The sequence below is a fragment of the Hyaena hyaena genome, unplaced genomic scaffold, assembly GCF_003009895.1.
Source record: "Hyaena hyaena isolate Hyena2069 unplaced genomic scaffold, ASM300989v1 scaffold_335, whole genome shotgun sequence".
Taxonomy (NCBI): domain Eukaryota; kingdom Metazoa; phylum Chordata; class Mammalia; order Carnivora; family Hyaenidae; genus Hyaena; species Hyaena hyaena.
In genome coordinates this window covers 1,718,985-1,734,869 of record NW_024080968.1, presented here as the reverse complement: position 1 = coordinate 1,734,869, position 15,885 = coordinate 1,718,985, and the positions used below count along the sequence as shown (strand labels likewise).

At 59.4% G+C, this 15,885-nt stretch overlaps 1 protein-coding gene across 2 annotated transcripts in view; it reads left to right on the top strand.

Moving 5' to 3' along the window:
* The window catches only part of SULF2 (sulfatase 2), a 117,982-nt gene that overhangs the window by 94,581 nt on the left and 7,516 nt on the right, over positions 1-15,885 (top strand). For both annotated transcript variants that reach the window (XM_039249378.1, XM_039249376.1), the window contains exons 6-11: positions 3,396-3,546; positions 4,631-4,806; positions 7,996-8,124; positions 9,345-9,401; positions 9,882-10,011; positions 11,408-11,600. In XM_039249378.1, coding sequence (XP_039105309.1) covers positions 3,396-3,546; positions 4,631-4,806; positions 7,996-8,124; positions 9,345-9,401; positions 9,882-10,011; positions 11,408-11,600 — 836 coding nt within the window. The remainder of the gene's footprint in view (positions 1-3,395; positions 3,547-4,630; positions 4,807-7,995; positions 8,125-9,344; positions 9,402-9,881; positions 10,012-11,407; positions 11,601-15,885) is intronic.

The following is a 15,885-nucleotide window of genomic DNA, read 5'->3' as shown; positions in this document are numbered from 1 at the left end:
GTCTCTGGGACAGATGGCGAAGCGCGTTCCAGGGACTGCAGCACCCTGCTACCCCTCCCTCGCCGCAGCACTGCCTGTCTGCACACCTGACCTGCCTTCCCTCGCCCCCCTCCCCCCTCCTCTGCCCAGGACACCAGCTCCCTCTACCTGCCCTCCAGCCCCACCCCCACCAGCCGAGCCCTCCATGCAGGAGAGTGTGTGTGGCAGGCTCAGTCCCACCTCATGGTGAAGCAGCCGGGGGTGGGGGGTGCGCTCTGCTTCTGCAGCTTCCCCTTTAAGAGAGGTTCCGGCTTCCCTCCTCCCCTGCAGCCCTGGGGTTCCATGAGGAGATTGTTTGACATTGCCTGCTCATTCATTTTCCCTTTGAAAGGAAAATTATAGAAATTGAACATGAGTAACGCCTGCTATTACTTACCAGGAACCCCCACCCCCACCCGCCTTATTAGGGGTGTGTTTGGAAGGCTGTCTTATCTCTGGGGTATAATCATTTCCAAAATAAAACCAAAAACCAGAAAGTTCTGCAGCTGGGATATTTAATTATGACAGTCTAGGGGAGTGGGAGGGGGGGTGGGGGGGGGACAGGGCCCTGCTGGTGGGTCAGAGTTCCAGATCTTTCTATCAGGAGGCTCCTGTCAGACTGTCACCCACTCAAGTTTGGTGTCGTGTTTTTGCAGCGGCCTCGTGGGCTCTCACAAGTGCTGCTTGACGCCGTGTGCCCCCCGCCACCCGCCCAGGGCCCCGTCCTGCTCTCTGCTCCACACATCTGTGCAAACACACAGGGATGCAAACGGATACACACAGCACACACGAACACGTACCCACACAAATACACAAACAGACGTGATGATACAAACAGGTGCACAGATACACACAGATACACAAAGATACAAATAGATGCATATGTAGATACACACACACACAGGTACACGAATGCACACACATGTGCACACATATACATAGACACAGATACCCACACACACAGATACAAAGATATAGATACACAGACATACACAGAAACACACAGACACAAAGATACAAACAGATACACACAGATACACAAATATACAAACACAGATACATACACTGAGATTACACAGACATACGAAGACACAGATGCATATACATGGGCGTATAAACACAGATCTACACCCACAAACACACAAACATGAAGACACACAGATACATAAACATACAGAAACACCTAGACACACACACACACACACACACACACACACACACACACACACACCCCGTAACCCCCACCAGCCCCCAGAGCTTCCTTTGAGGGGTAGCATCTGATTGTGGGTTCACGGACCTTCTACCACCCCTGGGAGCCAGGTGCTGCAGATGCACAGCAGGTCCCTCCCCCACCCCCACCCCCACCCCGGCAGAGGGGAGGGGATGTGAGCCTGCAGGCCCTGTAGTGAGCACACCAGACATTCCTCAGATTCCTGAGGAGGTGAGGCCTCCCCTCTTTGTTCAACAAATGGCTGGGCTCCTCGGAAAATGTGACTCTCTCCACGGAGGAGCCTGGCCTTACGCAGGTGACGGACAAGCCGGCGCTGGGCCTACAGGGTCCCCAGGCCCTTGCAGCCTCCTGGAGATCCGACTCCAAAAGAGGTCCCCAGAGAAAGGGCTTCAGAAATCCTCCCCCCCTTCCCCCGCAGACCCCTGAGAGCCCCACCCCTTACTGTCCCCCCTCTTCCCGAGGGCAGACACCAGCCTAATAGAATCTAATAGATTCAGGGCTGATGGCTCAGAATTGCATCCTGAAATGCAGCCCCTTGGGCCTGCGGGAACGATTTTCCCCGATTTTCCCCTCTGGCCAAACAGCTCGGAGGCTGTGTCCGTGCAGCCCCGGCCCCCAGCAGCCCCCTGCCAGCTCCTGCGTGGGGGAGGGCGGGGTGGGGGCTTGTTCCTCGGAATGTTCTACCAGCGGGTCAGGCCCTAAGCCGGCCCACAGGAGGGGAGGCCTTGCTCTTAATCAAAGGAGGCTGAGGGGGCTGGGCTGGATTTAGCGGCGGGAGACCAGCCAGGGACTCAAAGCAAAGTCTAGAAGGAATCTCAAGGCTTGTGACTCACCCCCACCCCCTGCTCTACATAGCAACGGTCTCCACAACCATCGGGGCCCCAACGACCTGATATTCGAGAGGCTGGGAAGGTCCTGGGGGGGGGGGGGCAGGTGAGACAGAGCTTTCCGCCGCCTCCACGAAGCCTGTTTGCACAGCCGGTTTCCCTGTCTTCCCTGCTCGCAGCCTCTTGCCCCCTTAACAGCCGGTTTGAAAAGCCTTTTGTCTTCAGGCAGTTGAAGCTCAAACTTTATTTTCAGCCTTGACCGGGAGGGTAAGACCTGAGGGGATTTTACGGCTTTATCCTCCAGCAGGAGGGTCTTGGCCAAAGTCACGCCCAAGCACTTCTGAATAGGAGGGTCTCCAGACGGGCCGCGTGTCACTGGGGTGGTGGGCGACCTTATCCAGTCCTGGAGTTCAAACCCCAGTTCTGCCTTTGACAAGTTAGTCCCCTCTCTGGACCTGAGTCTCCTCCTTTCTCATGAGGCCGATACACACAGCACCGGACCGGACGGGAGTGTTAGAGGGTAGGGGGCCGTGAGCCCTTCGAGGGGGCCCTGCGTGGTAAGCAGCAAGTGCTCCGTAGAAGTCAGAGGGTACGGGTCTTTGTTCGGTGGCCGACTGGCAGCAGAAGTCACGGAGTCCCCTGGCTCCACCGCCTGCCCACAGAGACTGTGGAACCCCTCTGACCCTCTGTTTCCTCTTCCGTAGATGGGAGAAGAGAGAGAAGGGGAAGAATAATTGTGGCACGTGTACATTCAGGGGCCCCATACGCGCGTGACTATTATTGACCTAACTTTTTAGACAACTTCCTTTTTCTTTTTTTTTTTTAAACCCAAATCTATTGCAAAAGGAAATGCACTAGTCGTGCCTTAATCATCACAGATAACGCAGTTGCCGAGGTCACTGAAAAATCAATGCAAGGCTAAGAAATCCGAGTAGGGGGGCCTGGCCTCCCGGGAGGCTCTGGATGTGTGGATGTGAGCCTCTCCCTGCTTAAAAAGAGAGCCTCCTGAATTCCGGGGAGGTGTTAAAGGACTCACGCTTGACTGTGACCTTGGCCCTGATGTAGTGGGTGGGCTGGCAGAGCCAGACTGATGGGTCTCCCAGTGTGGCTCTGGGTGTAGCACTGGGCGACCCCCGCCCCCCCCCCCCACGGGCACAGCACCCGCTGGAGAAACACCGACCTGGGTTTAGTGGAGCCCACGATGCGCCGCGGCGGTGCACACGCAGTGCAGGGGGAGTGGGGGGAACGGGGCCGCAGGGGGGGCCGGCACCCAGCCTGACCTGGGGGTACGTTTGCCCTCCCCCTCCCCCCCCCTCCAGCACGCCGAGCTACAACTACGCGCCCAACCCGGACAAGCACTGGATCATGCGCTACACGGGGCCCATGAAGCCCATCCACATGGAGTTCACGAACATGCTGCAGCGGAAACGCCTCCAGACCCTCATGTCGGTGGACGACTCCATGGAGACGGTAGGCCCCCCTCCCCCCCTCCGAGCCCGCCGCGCCGAGCGTGGCCGGGGGAGCGAGCTGGCAGCGGAGGCAGCGCGAGCGGGCAGTGTCGCAGACCCGGGGAGATGGCCGTGCGCTGTCCCGACGCAGCGCCTCTGCCTCCGCGAAACTTTCATGCGAGGTCTGTCCCGTGACACGTTTTTGAGCAGCTTAGTTGAGATATAATCCACGTACCCTCAAATTCACACAATTAGAGCGTACAGCTCAGTGGTCCTGATATATCGGCAGAGCTGTGTGCCCAGCACGGTCAAGTCCAGAACGTTTCCTTACCCCAGCAAGGGGCCCCGAGCCGGTCCCCAGCTCCGCACGGCCTCCTCACCCTCTGTGCTGAGGTGGCCCTAACCTGCGCGGCTCTGTGGCTTTGCCTCTTCTGGTTGTCTACATACGTGGTCTTTTGGGTCTGGCTTGTTTCACTTGGGATCACGTCTTCGAGGTGTATCTGTGCCTGTCGGTGTGTATAGCACGTATCAGAACTTCTTTACGTGGCTGAGTAATGTTCCACTGTATAGATATCTGTATACACGTTTCTTTTTATCCACGGCTATTTAAATCTAATCAAAATCAGTACAGTTTAAAATTCAGCCCCCCAGTCACACAAGCCACAGTGCTGGTGCTCAGTACACACATGTGACTGGTGGCTGCCATACTGGACAGCACGGGTTCTGACGTTCCAGAAGGTTCTGTAGGACAGCGCTATTGAACATCACCAGCGCCTGCCCCAGGCCACAGTCTGGCTTCATTCATTCGTTCGTTCGTTCGTTTGTGCAGTGGCATTGGCCAAGTGCCAGTGCCATGGGATACAGCAGAGAACAAGGTGACCAGAGTCCCTGTCCTGATGGAGCTCACGTTCTAATTCAGGGGACAGACGAGCCACGAACATGCAGAAAAGACAGGAGCGCTGTGAAGAAGGTGGGCGGGAAGTGACAGAGGTGCAGGGCTGCGAGCGCACGCACCTCTCCACCCTCTGGGAGGGCCCGGCCAGCAGGGTGCAGGACACCCACACCCCTTCCCTGCGCCCCTCACCGACCCCCGCCCTGCGTTTTAGATTTACAACATGCTGGTGGAGACGGGCGAGCTGGACAATACCTACATCGTGTACACCGCCGACCACGGCTACCACATTGGCCAGTTCGGCCTGGTGAAGGGCAAGTCCATGCCGTACGAGTTTGACATCAGGGTCCCGTTCTACGTGAGGGGCCCCAACGTGGAGGCCGGCTCGCTGTAAGTGCGTCACGCCCCAGGGCCCCCCACGTCCAGGGAGGCCTCCGGGCTCCGTTGCCGCCCCCCATGCGCAAGAGGCAGGTGGCCCAACCGTGTAGCCCCCGAGCCCCTCCGGCGGGCGGCACTTTCTTTGGGCAGGTGAGCCTCGGCGCCAAGGGAAACAGTGATGATGTCACCCGGGGTGGGTTCCGACCCACGTGTACCCTGTGCTGGGGAAGGAGAGACCATCAGCACCTGTGAAAACAGACGGCGTGCGGCCTGGCCCCGCGCCAGGGAGTCAGGGGTCTGCACGAACGCCGCTGCCAGCGCGTGGGGGGGCCGCCTTGACTTCCGTGGGGCCTGGGGGAGCCTTGGGGTGGTCCTCAGGGAAGGGCCCTGCCGCCTCATCGGGGATGCCTGCCCAGCTCAGGCTGCGGCTCAGAGGGATCCGGCCTCCCTCCCGTCCTTCCTCAGGGCCCTGTATTGTCCCGGGGACGCACCCGGCTGCAAACTGCCGCCTCTGGGGCAGGCAGCTCACAGCAGCACCTCCCTCAGATCAGGCCAGCTCGGGATGGGTTTTTTGAAATGCAGATAAGTGGCCCATAAGGCACTCCTTTGGCCTGACTTCCGTCCCTTGGAAGGAATGCTTGGTGACCACTCTGGAAGGTGGGGGTGTGCAGCCTGCAGCCTGGGTCTGAGCCCTGTATGGCCGTGTCACCGTGGAGGCGTCCCAGCGACCCTGTGGAGGAGAGGTTACTACTACCCCATCTCCTGAGGCACAGAGAGGTTAGGGTGCCTGAGGGCACACGACACATCGAAAGGAGGAGCTGAGCTTTCAAGCCAGGCAGCCTCTCTGAACCCTTGAGCCACCCCAGTAAATAGAAAAAAGCCTGACCCACTAAAGACTCCGCTGGCACTGACATGGTGGCTTTGGTCAGCTTCAGAGTCTCTGATCTGAAGGTTCATAGGACCCAAAACCATACCCCGTGTGGACAAGAAAGTGTAATGTCAGGCTTGGGGCCAAAGGCTGGGGCACCTTCGGTTGCAAGCAGAAACCAGATAAGACCAAAGAAATAATAAGATAAAAGCGATACAGCAACTGGGATGCCTGGGTGGCTCAGTCAGTTGAGCAGCCAACTCTTGATTTTGGCTCAAGTTATGATCTCACAGTTTGTGGGTTTGAACCCTATGTCAGGCTCCACGCTGACAGTGTGGAACCTGCTTGGGATTCTCTCTCTCTGTCTCTCTCTCTCTCTCTGTCTCTCTCTCTCTTTCTGTCTCCCCCCCACCTCTCGCCCTTCCCCACTCGTTCTCGCTCTCTCTCTGTCAAAATAAATAATTTTTTTTAAAACAAAAAGGAATACAAGAACTAAAGTAACTGGAAAGTCCAAGGCTATATTGGCTTCAGGCATGGCTGGATCCAGCAGTCACACAGTAACGTCCATCCCTCAGCCAGCTTCATTCTCAGGCGGGCTCTTCTCTCATGGGGGCAGACTCCCCGTGACTTTCAGCCATCCAGTTTCACAAACTAAACCGCGATTTGACCAGAAGCCTTAAGGCTGACCCTCACCAGCCTGATTTGGGTCACGTATCCATCCCCGAACCGGTCACTGTAGCCAGCGTGATGGAAAGCCGCGAGGGACCAGGCCAGATACATCGGGTCGTGGGATCTGAGCGGGACAGTGTGCAGGGCGTCGATGCTGGGTGGGGAAAGCAGTCCTCTCCGTCCCACCTGGTCTCGGGGAGCGAGACTGCTGGTCGCCCTCAGGCCACCTCAGCGGCGCGGTGCCCACATCCGGCTTGGCGCCCTCTCGCCCGGCAGGCCTCTCCGGCTCCACCTGCCTGCCCGAGCCCTTCCACCAAGCAGCTGCGCCAGCACCCGGCCACCTGCCCGTGCTCACAAGGTGCTGCGCTCGGGAGCAGGGAGGGGTCAAAGACCACTGAAACCCCTAGGACCCCTACCCTGCCCCTCAGCCCGGGGAGCGGGGTGGGGACACCCAACCAGCTTGCCGGCACGGCCATCTTTCGTTCACTAGGGGCCCACCCCCGCGGTGGGCACGTCCCTAAAGTCACTTACCACCACGCTGCGCACACCGACAGGTAGAAACAGGAGACAGAAGTGACATGTCCGGTAGGGATAAATAGCAAAAGTCACTAAGTTCACGACTTATTGAGCACCTACTATGTGTTCTATGTGTAAAATGCTAGGGGCTTATGAGTGAGCTAGACAGATGAAAAGTGTCAGTTAGACCCGACTGGATGCCCGTCGATAAGCCCGGTGAATGACTCGAATATATGTCACTGGGGGTGAGAAGGTCTCGGCGAGGGACCGGAGCACAGGGAGGGGTCCTCGGGAAGGGCCCGCGTTAGTGATCCGTGCTACAATGATAAATCGTTACAAACTCGGCAGGGGAAAAGAACACACGTGTGCTATCTCGCCGTTTCCGCGGATCAGAAGTCCGGGCCCAGCTTGGCCTCATGTGCTTGCACTGAAAGAAAGACTCAGCAGGGCTGGAGCCCGACTCGGGGGGACTGGGGGGGACCCGCATCCCCACTTGACGAGGTTGTTCAAGTGCAGAGGACCTGAAGTCGCCCAGCCCGCCTCCCAGATTGTTGGTTTGGCCCGCCCTTGGGGGGAGGGGATCACACAGAGGTGCAAACGCTGGAGGGCAGGGATCGAGGGGCCCCTTTAGAGTCTGTCCCGGGGCTTCCTTGGTACTTGCTGAATAGAGACCTAAGGAGTTGGGGAAGGTGTTCCTCTGGCATCTGGAGGAAGGACATTCCAGCAGCGGGAACAGCAGGGGCAAAGGTCCTGAGGCCACACGCCCTGCCTGGCCAAGAATAGCAGGCGGTCAGTATTGGCCTCAGAGGTGGTTCAGAGACAGGTCTGGGGGCAGGTCCAGGGTCTAGAGTGGCTCTTAAAGGTGGGTGTCCTCCGGTCAGGCGGTGGGAGGCAGGGAGGGCATGCCTGGCAGAAGCAGCCAAGCAGAGGCCTGTTGCTGCCGGCACCCTGTGGTCCGTGTGGAGAATTGAGGCTCAGCAGAAGGGAGCCTGGGGGGCTGGGGTGCAGGAGAGGGAGGTCATCACCGCTTGCCCCCTTCGGGGCATGAGCCTCCAGCGACCCCCATCCCTCTGGCCACCCTCCTCCCAAGCGAGGCCGGGGCACCACTGCCCCGGGTGGCCGAGTGCCATTCTCCCCACCTCCCTCAGGAACCCCCACATCGTCCTCAACATCGACCTGGCCCCCACCATCCTGGACATCGCAGGCCTGGACATCCCCTCGGACATGGACGGGAAGTCCATCCTCAAGCTGCTGGATGCGGAGCGGCCGGTGAATCGGTGAGGGGGGCGGGGCCGGGCCGGGCTCTCCAGGCCACACTGTGTGGGTCTCTGCGGCAGGGGTGGGGGGGCGTCTCCCAGCTGGGGTTCGAGGGTCCCCCTATCCCCACCACTTACCTGCCGTGGGAGGGAAGGATGCCCCCCAAAACTCCCATCTTCCCATCGGATTGTGGCCGAGGTGACCGGCTGAGGACCCTCCAGGGGCTAAACCCGCAGAAAACCTGAAACAGTAACAGCGATAGGACCACGCTGAGGCAGGCGTCACTGCCATCCCAGCTGGCCGCTTGGGGACCTGGATCCCAGCGAGGTCAGGCCACTCGCTGGCGGTCGCTGTTAAGTCTGGGCGTGGAGACTCGAGGAGACTCCAGGTTCGAGGCTGGCCTCCCCGTCCCCCTGCCCCGAGGCCCCGGTGCCCGACGCTGCGATGGTGGGACACCTCTCCGGAGGCAGAACGGGGAAACCAGAACAAACTAGTCGGGGAGGAAGGCGAGCGCAGTCGGGGGGGGGGGGGGGGGGGGGGGGGGGGGGGGGGGGGGGGGGGCAGGAGAGGAGGACGCAGCCACCGGTGTGGCAGCAGCGACACCTGGTGGCCAGCACCGTAACTGCCACCGGGCGGCCGCCCCGAAGTGCAGACTGTCTCAACCTCCTGCTTGGGCCCCATGCAGCCCTGGCGTGAACTGTCCCCACACACGTGGCGGCTCCCTAGGGGGCCACCTCCACCGAGCCGCCTCCCTTTGAGGTTTCCTGAGCCGAGCCATACGGGTGTAAAATGGGCATATTTGGGGCAGCAGGGGCAATGGCTTGGGAGCCAGGATACCGGGGAGTGGGGGGCAGGATAGAAGCTTCTGGTAACCCGAGCCTCTCTCTCTGGGAAATGGCAGTGGAGTGAAATCGTATGGAACACACACTCAGATTACACAAACCAAACGTAGAGGCTCAGAGAAGAAAATCCCCCCCCGACCCCCGTCCCCGGCCACCTGTGTCCCTGCCGCCTTCTGACCCACGTCTCTGTTCCGGGGAGGATGCAGCTCAGCCCCGTGCGGGGTGTGAGCACCCAGACCTCTCGGGCACCCCGCTGGGCCCATGCCCCCACGTGCCCCTGGAGCCCCGAGTCTGTGCTGCCTGTGAACCAAGGCACCGTCCCTGCCCCTCAGAGATGGGGACGCGTGAGCCCCACGTCGACGAGAAGGTGAAAGTGTGCTTTTTTTTTCCCCCTCCAGGTTTCACTTGAAGAAGAAGATGAGGGTCTGGCGGGACTCCTTCCTGGTGGAGAGAGGGTAAATGCCAGGTCCTGGAGCCCCCCCCCCCACCGCCACAGGGCATTTGAGGGCCCCCCCACTTGCCCGTCCCAGAAGCTCCTGGCAGCTTCGTGGCATGGAAGATCTCACTGCGGGGACAGTGAGCGGCCACAGCTGCTCATCCCTTCGAGCAGTGACTCGCGCGGGTATCTGTCCACGGTCCCCTAGACACAAAGGAGCCCGTTCCCTGTTCCCGTGGCTGCACAGAATTTGAGTCTCGGGCCACATGTACCCCCGAGACCTAGTCTCTTGCCTGCACAACATCCCTTTCTCGTTTACCGCCGACTCCTGGAGCTTGGGGGGCTTCCGAGCACATCCCACGTCTTAAGCCTCCTCACAGTCGGACGATGGGCCCGATGGACCAGCGTCCTTGCAGTGACATCACGCTGTGCCCCGGAGGTGGCCACAGGCCCCTCCCCCGCCCAGAGGCCAGCCCATGTCCCGCTTTCTGCCCCACAGCAAACTGCTCCACAGGAGGGATAGCGACAAAGCAGACGCTCAGGAGGAGAACTTCCTGCCCAAGTACCAGCGCGTGAAAGACCTGTGTCAGCGCGCCGAGTACCAGACCGCGTGTGAGCAGCTGGGACAGGTGAGGAGTGCGGCTCCTGCCCTCCGTCTCCCCCCCTCCCCCACCACGGGTCTGCAGGTGTGCTGTTTGGCTGATGAGTGACACCCCGGGTCACGCCGGCTGGCACCGGTGACGCTCAGAAGGGGACCCCATCCTGATCGCATCAGGGAAGGGCCCTGTGGGTGCCAGTGTGTCTGTAGCTCCTCAGCCCCTGCTCAGCCCCCTCTGGCAGCAGCCGCAGGGCCTTGGCACAGCACTTACGAGTCAGACGCTCCTTTATTTTCATTGTATTCGCTTTACAGGAGCCTCTCTCTGCTGGCTTCCCGTTTATGGGAGTGATAGGAAATTGCCTTTGTAAATACATAAAGGTTTTTAAAAAGTGAGTTGATTGCAAGAGAAATATTAGGAAATTTACAACCAAACAGTAGTTAGAGACCACAGGGCTGGGACTGCTGGTGGGAGAGTCTGAAGTCGGCTTTTCTGAGGCCTCGACGGCCAAGGTGGGCTCGGGCAGGGGAGGGGTGGGGAGGGCTGATGAGCCGGGAAGCAGGCAGGGTGGCCTGGCCACCCAAGGGTGTCGGACATGTGTCCCTGCCTCAGCCTGCCGGCTGGCACTTTGAGCCTCACCCGCGGTAACTCAGGCCTGGAGATGTGCGCCCATTTCACCCATAAGTACGAGTAAAACCAGGGCCTTCAGATCCCATGTCTCAAGGGCCTGCGGGCTGTCAAGGCTGAGCCAGGTGGGCTTCTCACAGGTGGCAAGCGGGCGGCCCATCCCTGGGGCCGTGCCCCCACCCCGTTTGCCCACCAGCCCCCTGCCCTCCTGGAGCCGCGAGCCGGGACATCCCAGGAGGGCTCTGATCCCAATTCTGAGCCACGAGGAGCGAGCTGCTGAGCCCGGGGCCCTTGTCCCCCGGAGTGTTCGCAGATCCCCCCCTTTGCACATCAGTTTCCCCCCCGAGACTGGAGGTCGGGCAGCCCTGGGCGGCAGCAGGTATCAGCATCAGCAGAGCGTGCCGCTTGCCCCAAAGGGGAGAGCGCTGGAGGTGGGGCCTGGGCCCCGGGCCCGCTGGAGGCATCAGTCCACAGCCCCAGCTGTGAGGCTCCGGGGCCTCCAGGACCCCAGTCTCAACACCCAGCCCCTCTCACCGGCCTGGTGCCTCCCCTGGGGGCCTCCCCGTGACTGTGGCCCGTGCTCAGCCATCAAGCATCAGCCCCACTGCCCCCTCTGAGCTCCCCCCACCACAGACGTGTGTGTCTGTCCAGCACACCAGCAGACAGCTGCCGTCCCGGGGCCCCAGCGAGGGCTGCAGGGAGGGCGACGTCTCCGGGGTGGATGGGAACGCAGGGTGGCGGCCGCGGGGGAAGTGGGCATGCGCCCAGGGCTCGGAGCCTGAGGCCCCGCCGTGTCTTGCAGAAGTGGCAGTGCGTGGAGGACACGTCGGGGAGGCTGAAGCTGCACAAGTGCAAGGGCCCCGCGCGGCTGGGGGGCAGGGCCCTGTCCAACCTGGTACCCAAGTACTACTGGCAGGGCGGCGAGGCCTGCGTCTGTGCTGGCAGCGACTACAAGCTCAGCCTGGCCGGGCGCCGGAAGAAGTTCTTCAAGAAGAGTAAGTGCAGCAGCCCTGGGCCCAGCAGGGAAGGGGGGGGCGGGATCGGGCCTGGGGAGCCCCGTTCCTTTGTTCAGACAGCCCCGCGGGTGGCCCTCCGGAAGGGAGGGGTGCGTCCCCAGGGTGAGGGCAGAACGAAAAGGAGACAGGTCACTGGGCAGTGTGCTGAGCGCTGCAGGGAACAGGAGCCTAGGCAGGGGAGAGGGCGGCGGGAGAGGGGCCCGCAGAGCCCTTCCTCTGAGACAGGAAGCCCGGGATGGCTCTGAGCAGAGGAGCGGGGCTCAGATTTGTGTTTCCAAGAGCCCTTCCAGCTGCTGTCCCCTCGCTTCGGCGCACTGCACACAGCACGGTGCCTAATCTTTAAACAGCATGAGAAGCTGGGACTCAGTTAAGCTCCACTCCCCACCCCCCCACCCCAATCCCCATTAATGCTCAGAGGAAAGAAAATGTATCAAAGCAGCTGAGACTCCAGTCCACCCACAGCAACCCGGGGACGGAGGTGGGTGACCCTCCTTATGACGGACAGGAAAGCCCCGGTCACACAGCCACTTTGGGGGCCCAAGCCCCATCCCCTGGCCCTACACGGTTCCTCCTACAAGGGCCTCCAACAAGGCACTTGCCGTCCCTCTCTGAGCAGCCAGGCTGGCGCAGGCTTCTCAGGCTCATGGCAGTTTTGCCCCCGGTGTGGACACAGCCCCGTGGCCGCCACAGCTCTGCGATGGGGGTGCTCCCAGCCCCTGGGGGTGGAACCCGGGTGCTGCTACACATCCAGCACACGGGACAGTCTCGCCCAGCAAGGGATTATCTGGCCTCGAGCGTCTGCAGTTCTGAGGCAGAGAAGCCCCAGTTTAGAGCAGCTCCGACCCCAGCTCGCCACGGCCCAGGGGACGGGCCGGCTGGCCCAGGACGTGCCGGACGCGGAGGTTAGGGAGTTGTATGGAACAGACGCCGATCGGGCCTCGCGGATGAGACGAGGTGCGGGAAGACCACGTCCGTCGGTGCAAAATTCGTGGAGGAAATGAAAGAAGTGGCTTGACCAGGAGGGAGAGGGTGGGCAGTCGGCTGGCACGTGAGAGCTGAGTGTGGAGAAGGAACAGGCCTAATTGCAGGTTCCAGGCCTGGGGAGAGCCCGGGGAGGTGGATGGGCCCAGCTCGTGACCTTGGACGAGGCCGTCACGGCTGCAGAGCCCCCTGACCACAGAGCAGCTGCTTGATGCCAGCTTCCGGGTGCTGAAAACGTTACCAGTTCTGTTCATGTCGTCCTGCGAAAAAGTCCCTGCAGGTCAGGGACCGTGGTGGGAATGCAGCTGCTCAGGGCTCCGCCGCACTGTCCGAAGCCGCGCGTTTGCTAGGGACTTGCACCCGAGCCTCAGATTCCAGAGCCTCCGCCCTTGGCCAGGGGGGTATGGAGTCCCTCCGTACCCAGCCTTTGGGGTGGGGGAGCAGAGGACCGCGAGGGAGGCCAGGAGAGCAAGTGGCTTGGCTTCAAGTCCCGGCAAAGGTTGACACAGGGCTGGCAGCCTTGTCTGTAAAGAGAGAGTAAATATTTGAGGCTTTGCAGGCTAAACAGCTTCTCCCACAACCTCTCCATTCGGGCACTGGAGCGAGAAAAGAGCCGTGGACTTGGTAGCTTATTTACAAAACTGGGCGGAGGGCCAGGCTCGGCCCTCAGGCCATCGCGCGGGGTCCCTGGGCTTCTGGCTGGGGTGGAGGTGGGAAGATTAAGCACTTGATTCCTGACCAAGCAACACAAAAGGGGCAGAAGGAACCTGCCGAGTAGGGCCCTAGAGTAGGGCCGTCATAGGCGGGAAGGAGCTGCTCCCACAGGGACACCGTTCAGACTCTGCCTCGGGGGCCCAGGTGCGTGGCTTCAGGGAGACGTAGGGAGGAAACGGCCGAGGAGGGAGCTGCCTGCGGCCAGAAAAGGCCCCAGCGTTTTGCTAAGAGACAGCTCTCCCGGACCTGGACCCCAGATGCTTTGGTCCCGGTGTCTCTGATAGGAGCCTGAGAACTGAAAGATAGAAACATCCGGCCCAAGAGTGGGGACGTCGGGAGCAGATCCTGGAGCCCAGGGCCTGGGGCCACCTGGGAGGGGGAGAGCCACCCACCACCTGCCCTCTCCAGCCAGCTCTTGTGCCTTGGGCGCCACCTGGTGGCCGTTGGGAGCACAGCAGAAACCTGGGCCGTGCAGGGCTCCAGACCCTTCTCCCAAAAGAGGTGCGTTTAGACCAGTGGGGCTGCAGACGTGGCGCACGGCAGAGCCGGACCTGAGGGACGTGTGCAGATTTTAAGACAGAAGGGAGGGGTGGGGACTGTGGCCCCCAGGGGGACACACCGCCTGTCTAAGGAGCGGCTCCAGCTCCTGCCCAGCCTACCGTGCGGGCCCGTGGGTGCAAAGCAGGCAGCCGCTTGTCTGGTTCTCTCTTCGGAAGCTGGGAATCCGCATGCCTCTGTGACCACCCACCCCTGTTTTTCTTAAATGTTAGCAACTTGATCACATTTGTCTTTTAGGGGCAACTGGGTGGGTCTGTCAGTTGAGCATCTGACTCTTGGTTTTGGCTCAGGCATGGTCCTAGGATCAAGCCCCACGTGGGGCTCGGTGCTGAGCATGGAGTCGGCTTAAGATTCTCTCTCTCTTCCTCTGTTCTTCTCCCCCACCTGCGCTCTCTCTCAAAAATGTCTTTTAATATATAGAAGATGCAAGAAATCCAGGCTCTGGCTTTAGCCTGCACACCTTGTTTTCAAGAGCTGACTTAGAACATGGAAGAAGGCCGTGGAGCTCCATGGCCCTGCCCAGCCGGGGCCAACATCCAGCTCACTGCTGGCCAAGCAGATGGAGAAGCTACGAGAAGCCGGGAGACCTCCCCACACTGCTCCCTGTTCTATCCAGAAGACCGCGCCACCTAGTGTTTTTCTTTTCCGATTCAAATTAATGGTGTTTCTTTAGCATCTACCACTGTTTCTTTGTGTGGTATGGTTGACCCAGAACATCGTGTTAGTTTGGGGTATGCAGCGGGACTCGATATTTGCATACACTGCAAAATGATCGTAAGTAGTCAACATCATTGCCAACCAGTTACAAAAACTTTTCTTCTTGCACTGACAATGGTGAAGCCCCGCTCTCTTCGCAACTTCCAGATGTGCAATGTGGTGTCGTTACATCACAGTCCCCCTTCTGCACCTGGTATCCCCAGGACCTACTTGTTTCAGAACTGGAAGTTTGCACTTTGTGACCCTCTTGACCCATTTCGTCCACTCCTGACCCCACGCCCCCTGGAACCCACCATTCTGCTCCATGTATCTGTGAGCTCGGGGTTTTCCTGTTTGGGGTTTTAGATTCCACACATCAGAGGGATCAGGGGTACGTGTCTTCCTCTGACTTATTTCACTTACCATAAAACCTCACTAGGTCCGTCCATGATGTCTCAGGAGCGAAGCCTGATCCTTTTTTATGGCTGAATAATATTCCATCGCACGTGCGCATACACACACTCCACATTCTCATCCATCAGAGGACACAGGCTGTTTCCGTGTCTCGGCCGTCGTAAATAGTACGCAGCAAAGAGGGGGCCACTGATCCCGGGTTAGTTGTTTTCGTTTTCTTCGGAGAAACACTCAGAAATGGAATTGATGGATCATAGAGCAGTTCTGTTTTTAATTTTTGAGGCACCCCGATACTGTGCTCCACAGCGACCGCACCAATTCACACTCCCCCTAACAGCGCATGCGAGTTCCCTTTTCTCCACATCCTCGCCAATAACTCGTCATTTCTGGGCTTTTTCATGATAGACATTCAAACAGGTGTGAAGTGGTATTTCCTTGTGGTTTTGATCTGCATTTCCCCGGTGGTGAGTACCTTTTCATATACCTGCTGGCCATCGGGGGGTCTTCTTTGGGAAAATGTCTCTTCAGGTCCTCTGTCCATTTTTTAATCAGATCGTTTTGGTTTTTCGCTCTTGAGTTGTAGGAGTTGTTAATGTATTTTGGATATTAACCTCCTCATCTGACAGATTTTTATCCTAAATGGCTGCTGAATTTTGTCAAATGCTTTTCCTGCACCCATTGAGATGATGGTGTGATTTTTCTCCCTCGTGTCGCTAAAGGGCTTGGTGGCAGATGGGGAATCATCCTTGCGTCCCTGGAATATTCCACCACTTTGTCACGGTGTATGAGCCTTCTCACATATTATCGAATTCGGTTTGTTGACATTTTTGTTGAGAGGTTTTGCATCTACGTTCATGAGGGAAAGTGGTCGGTACTTCTGTCTTGTGGCGTCCCTGTCCGT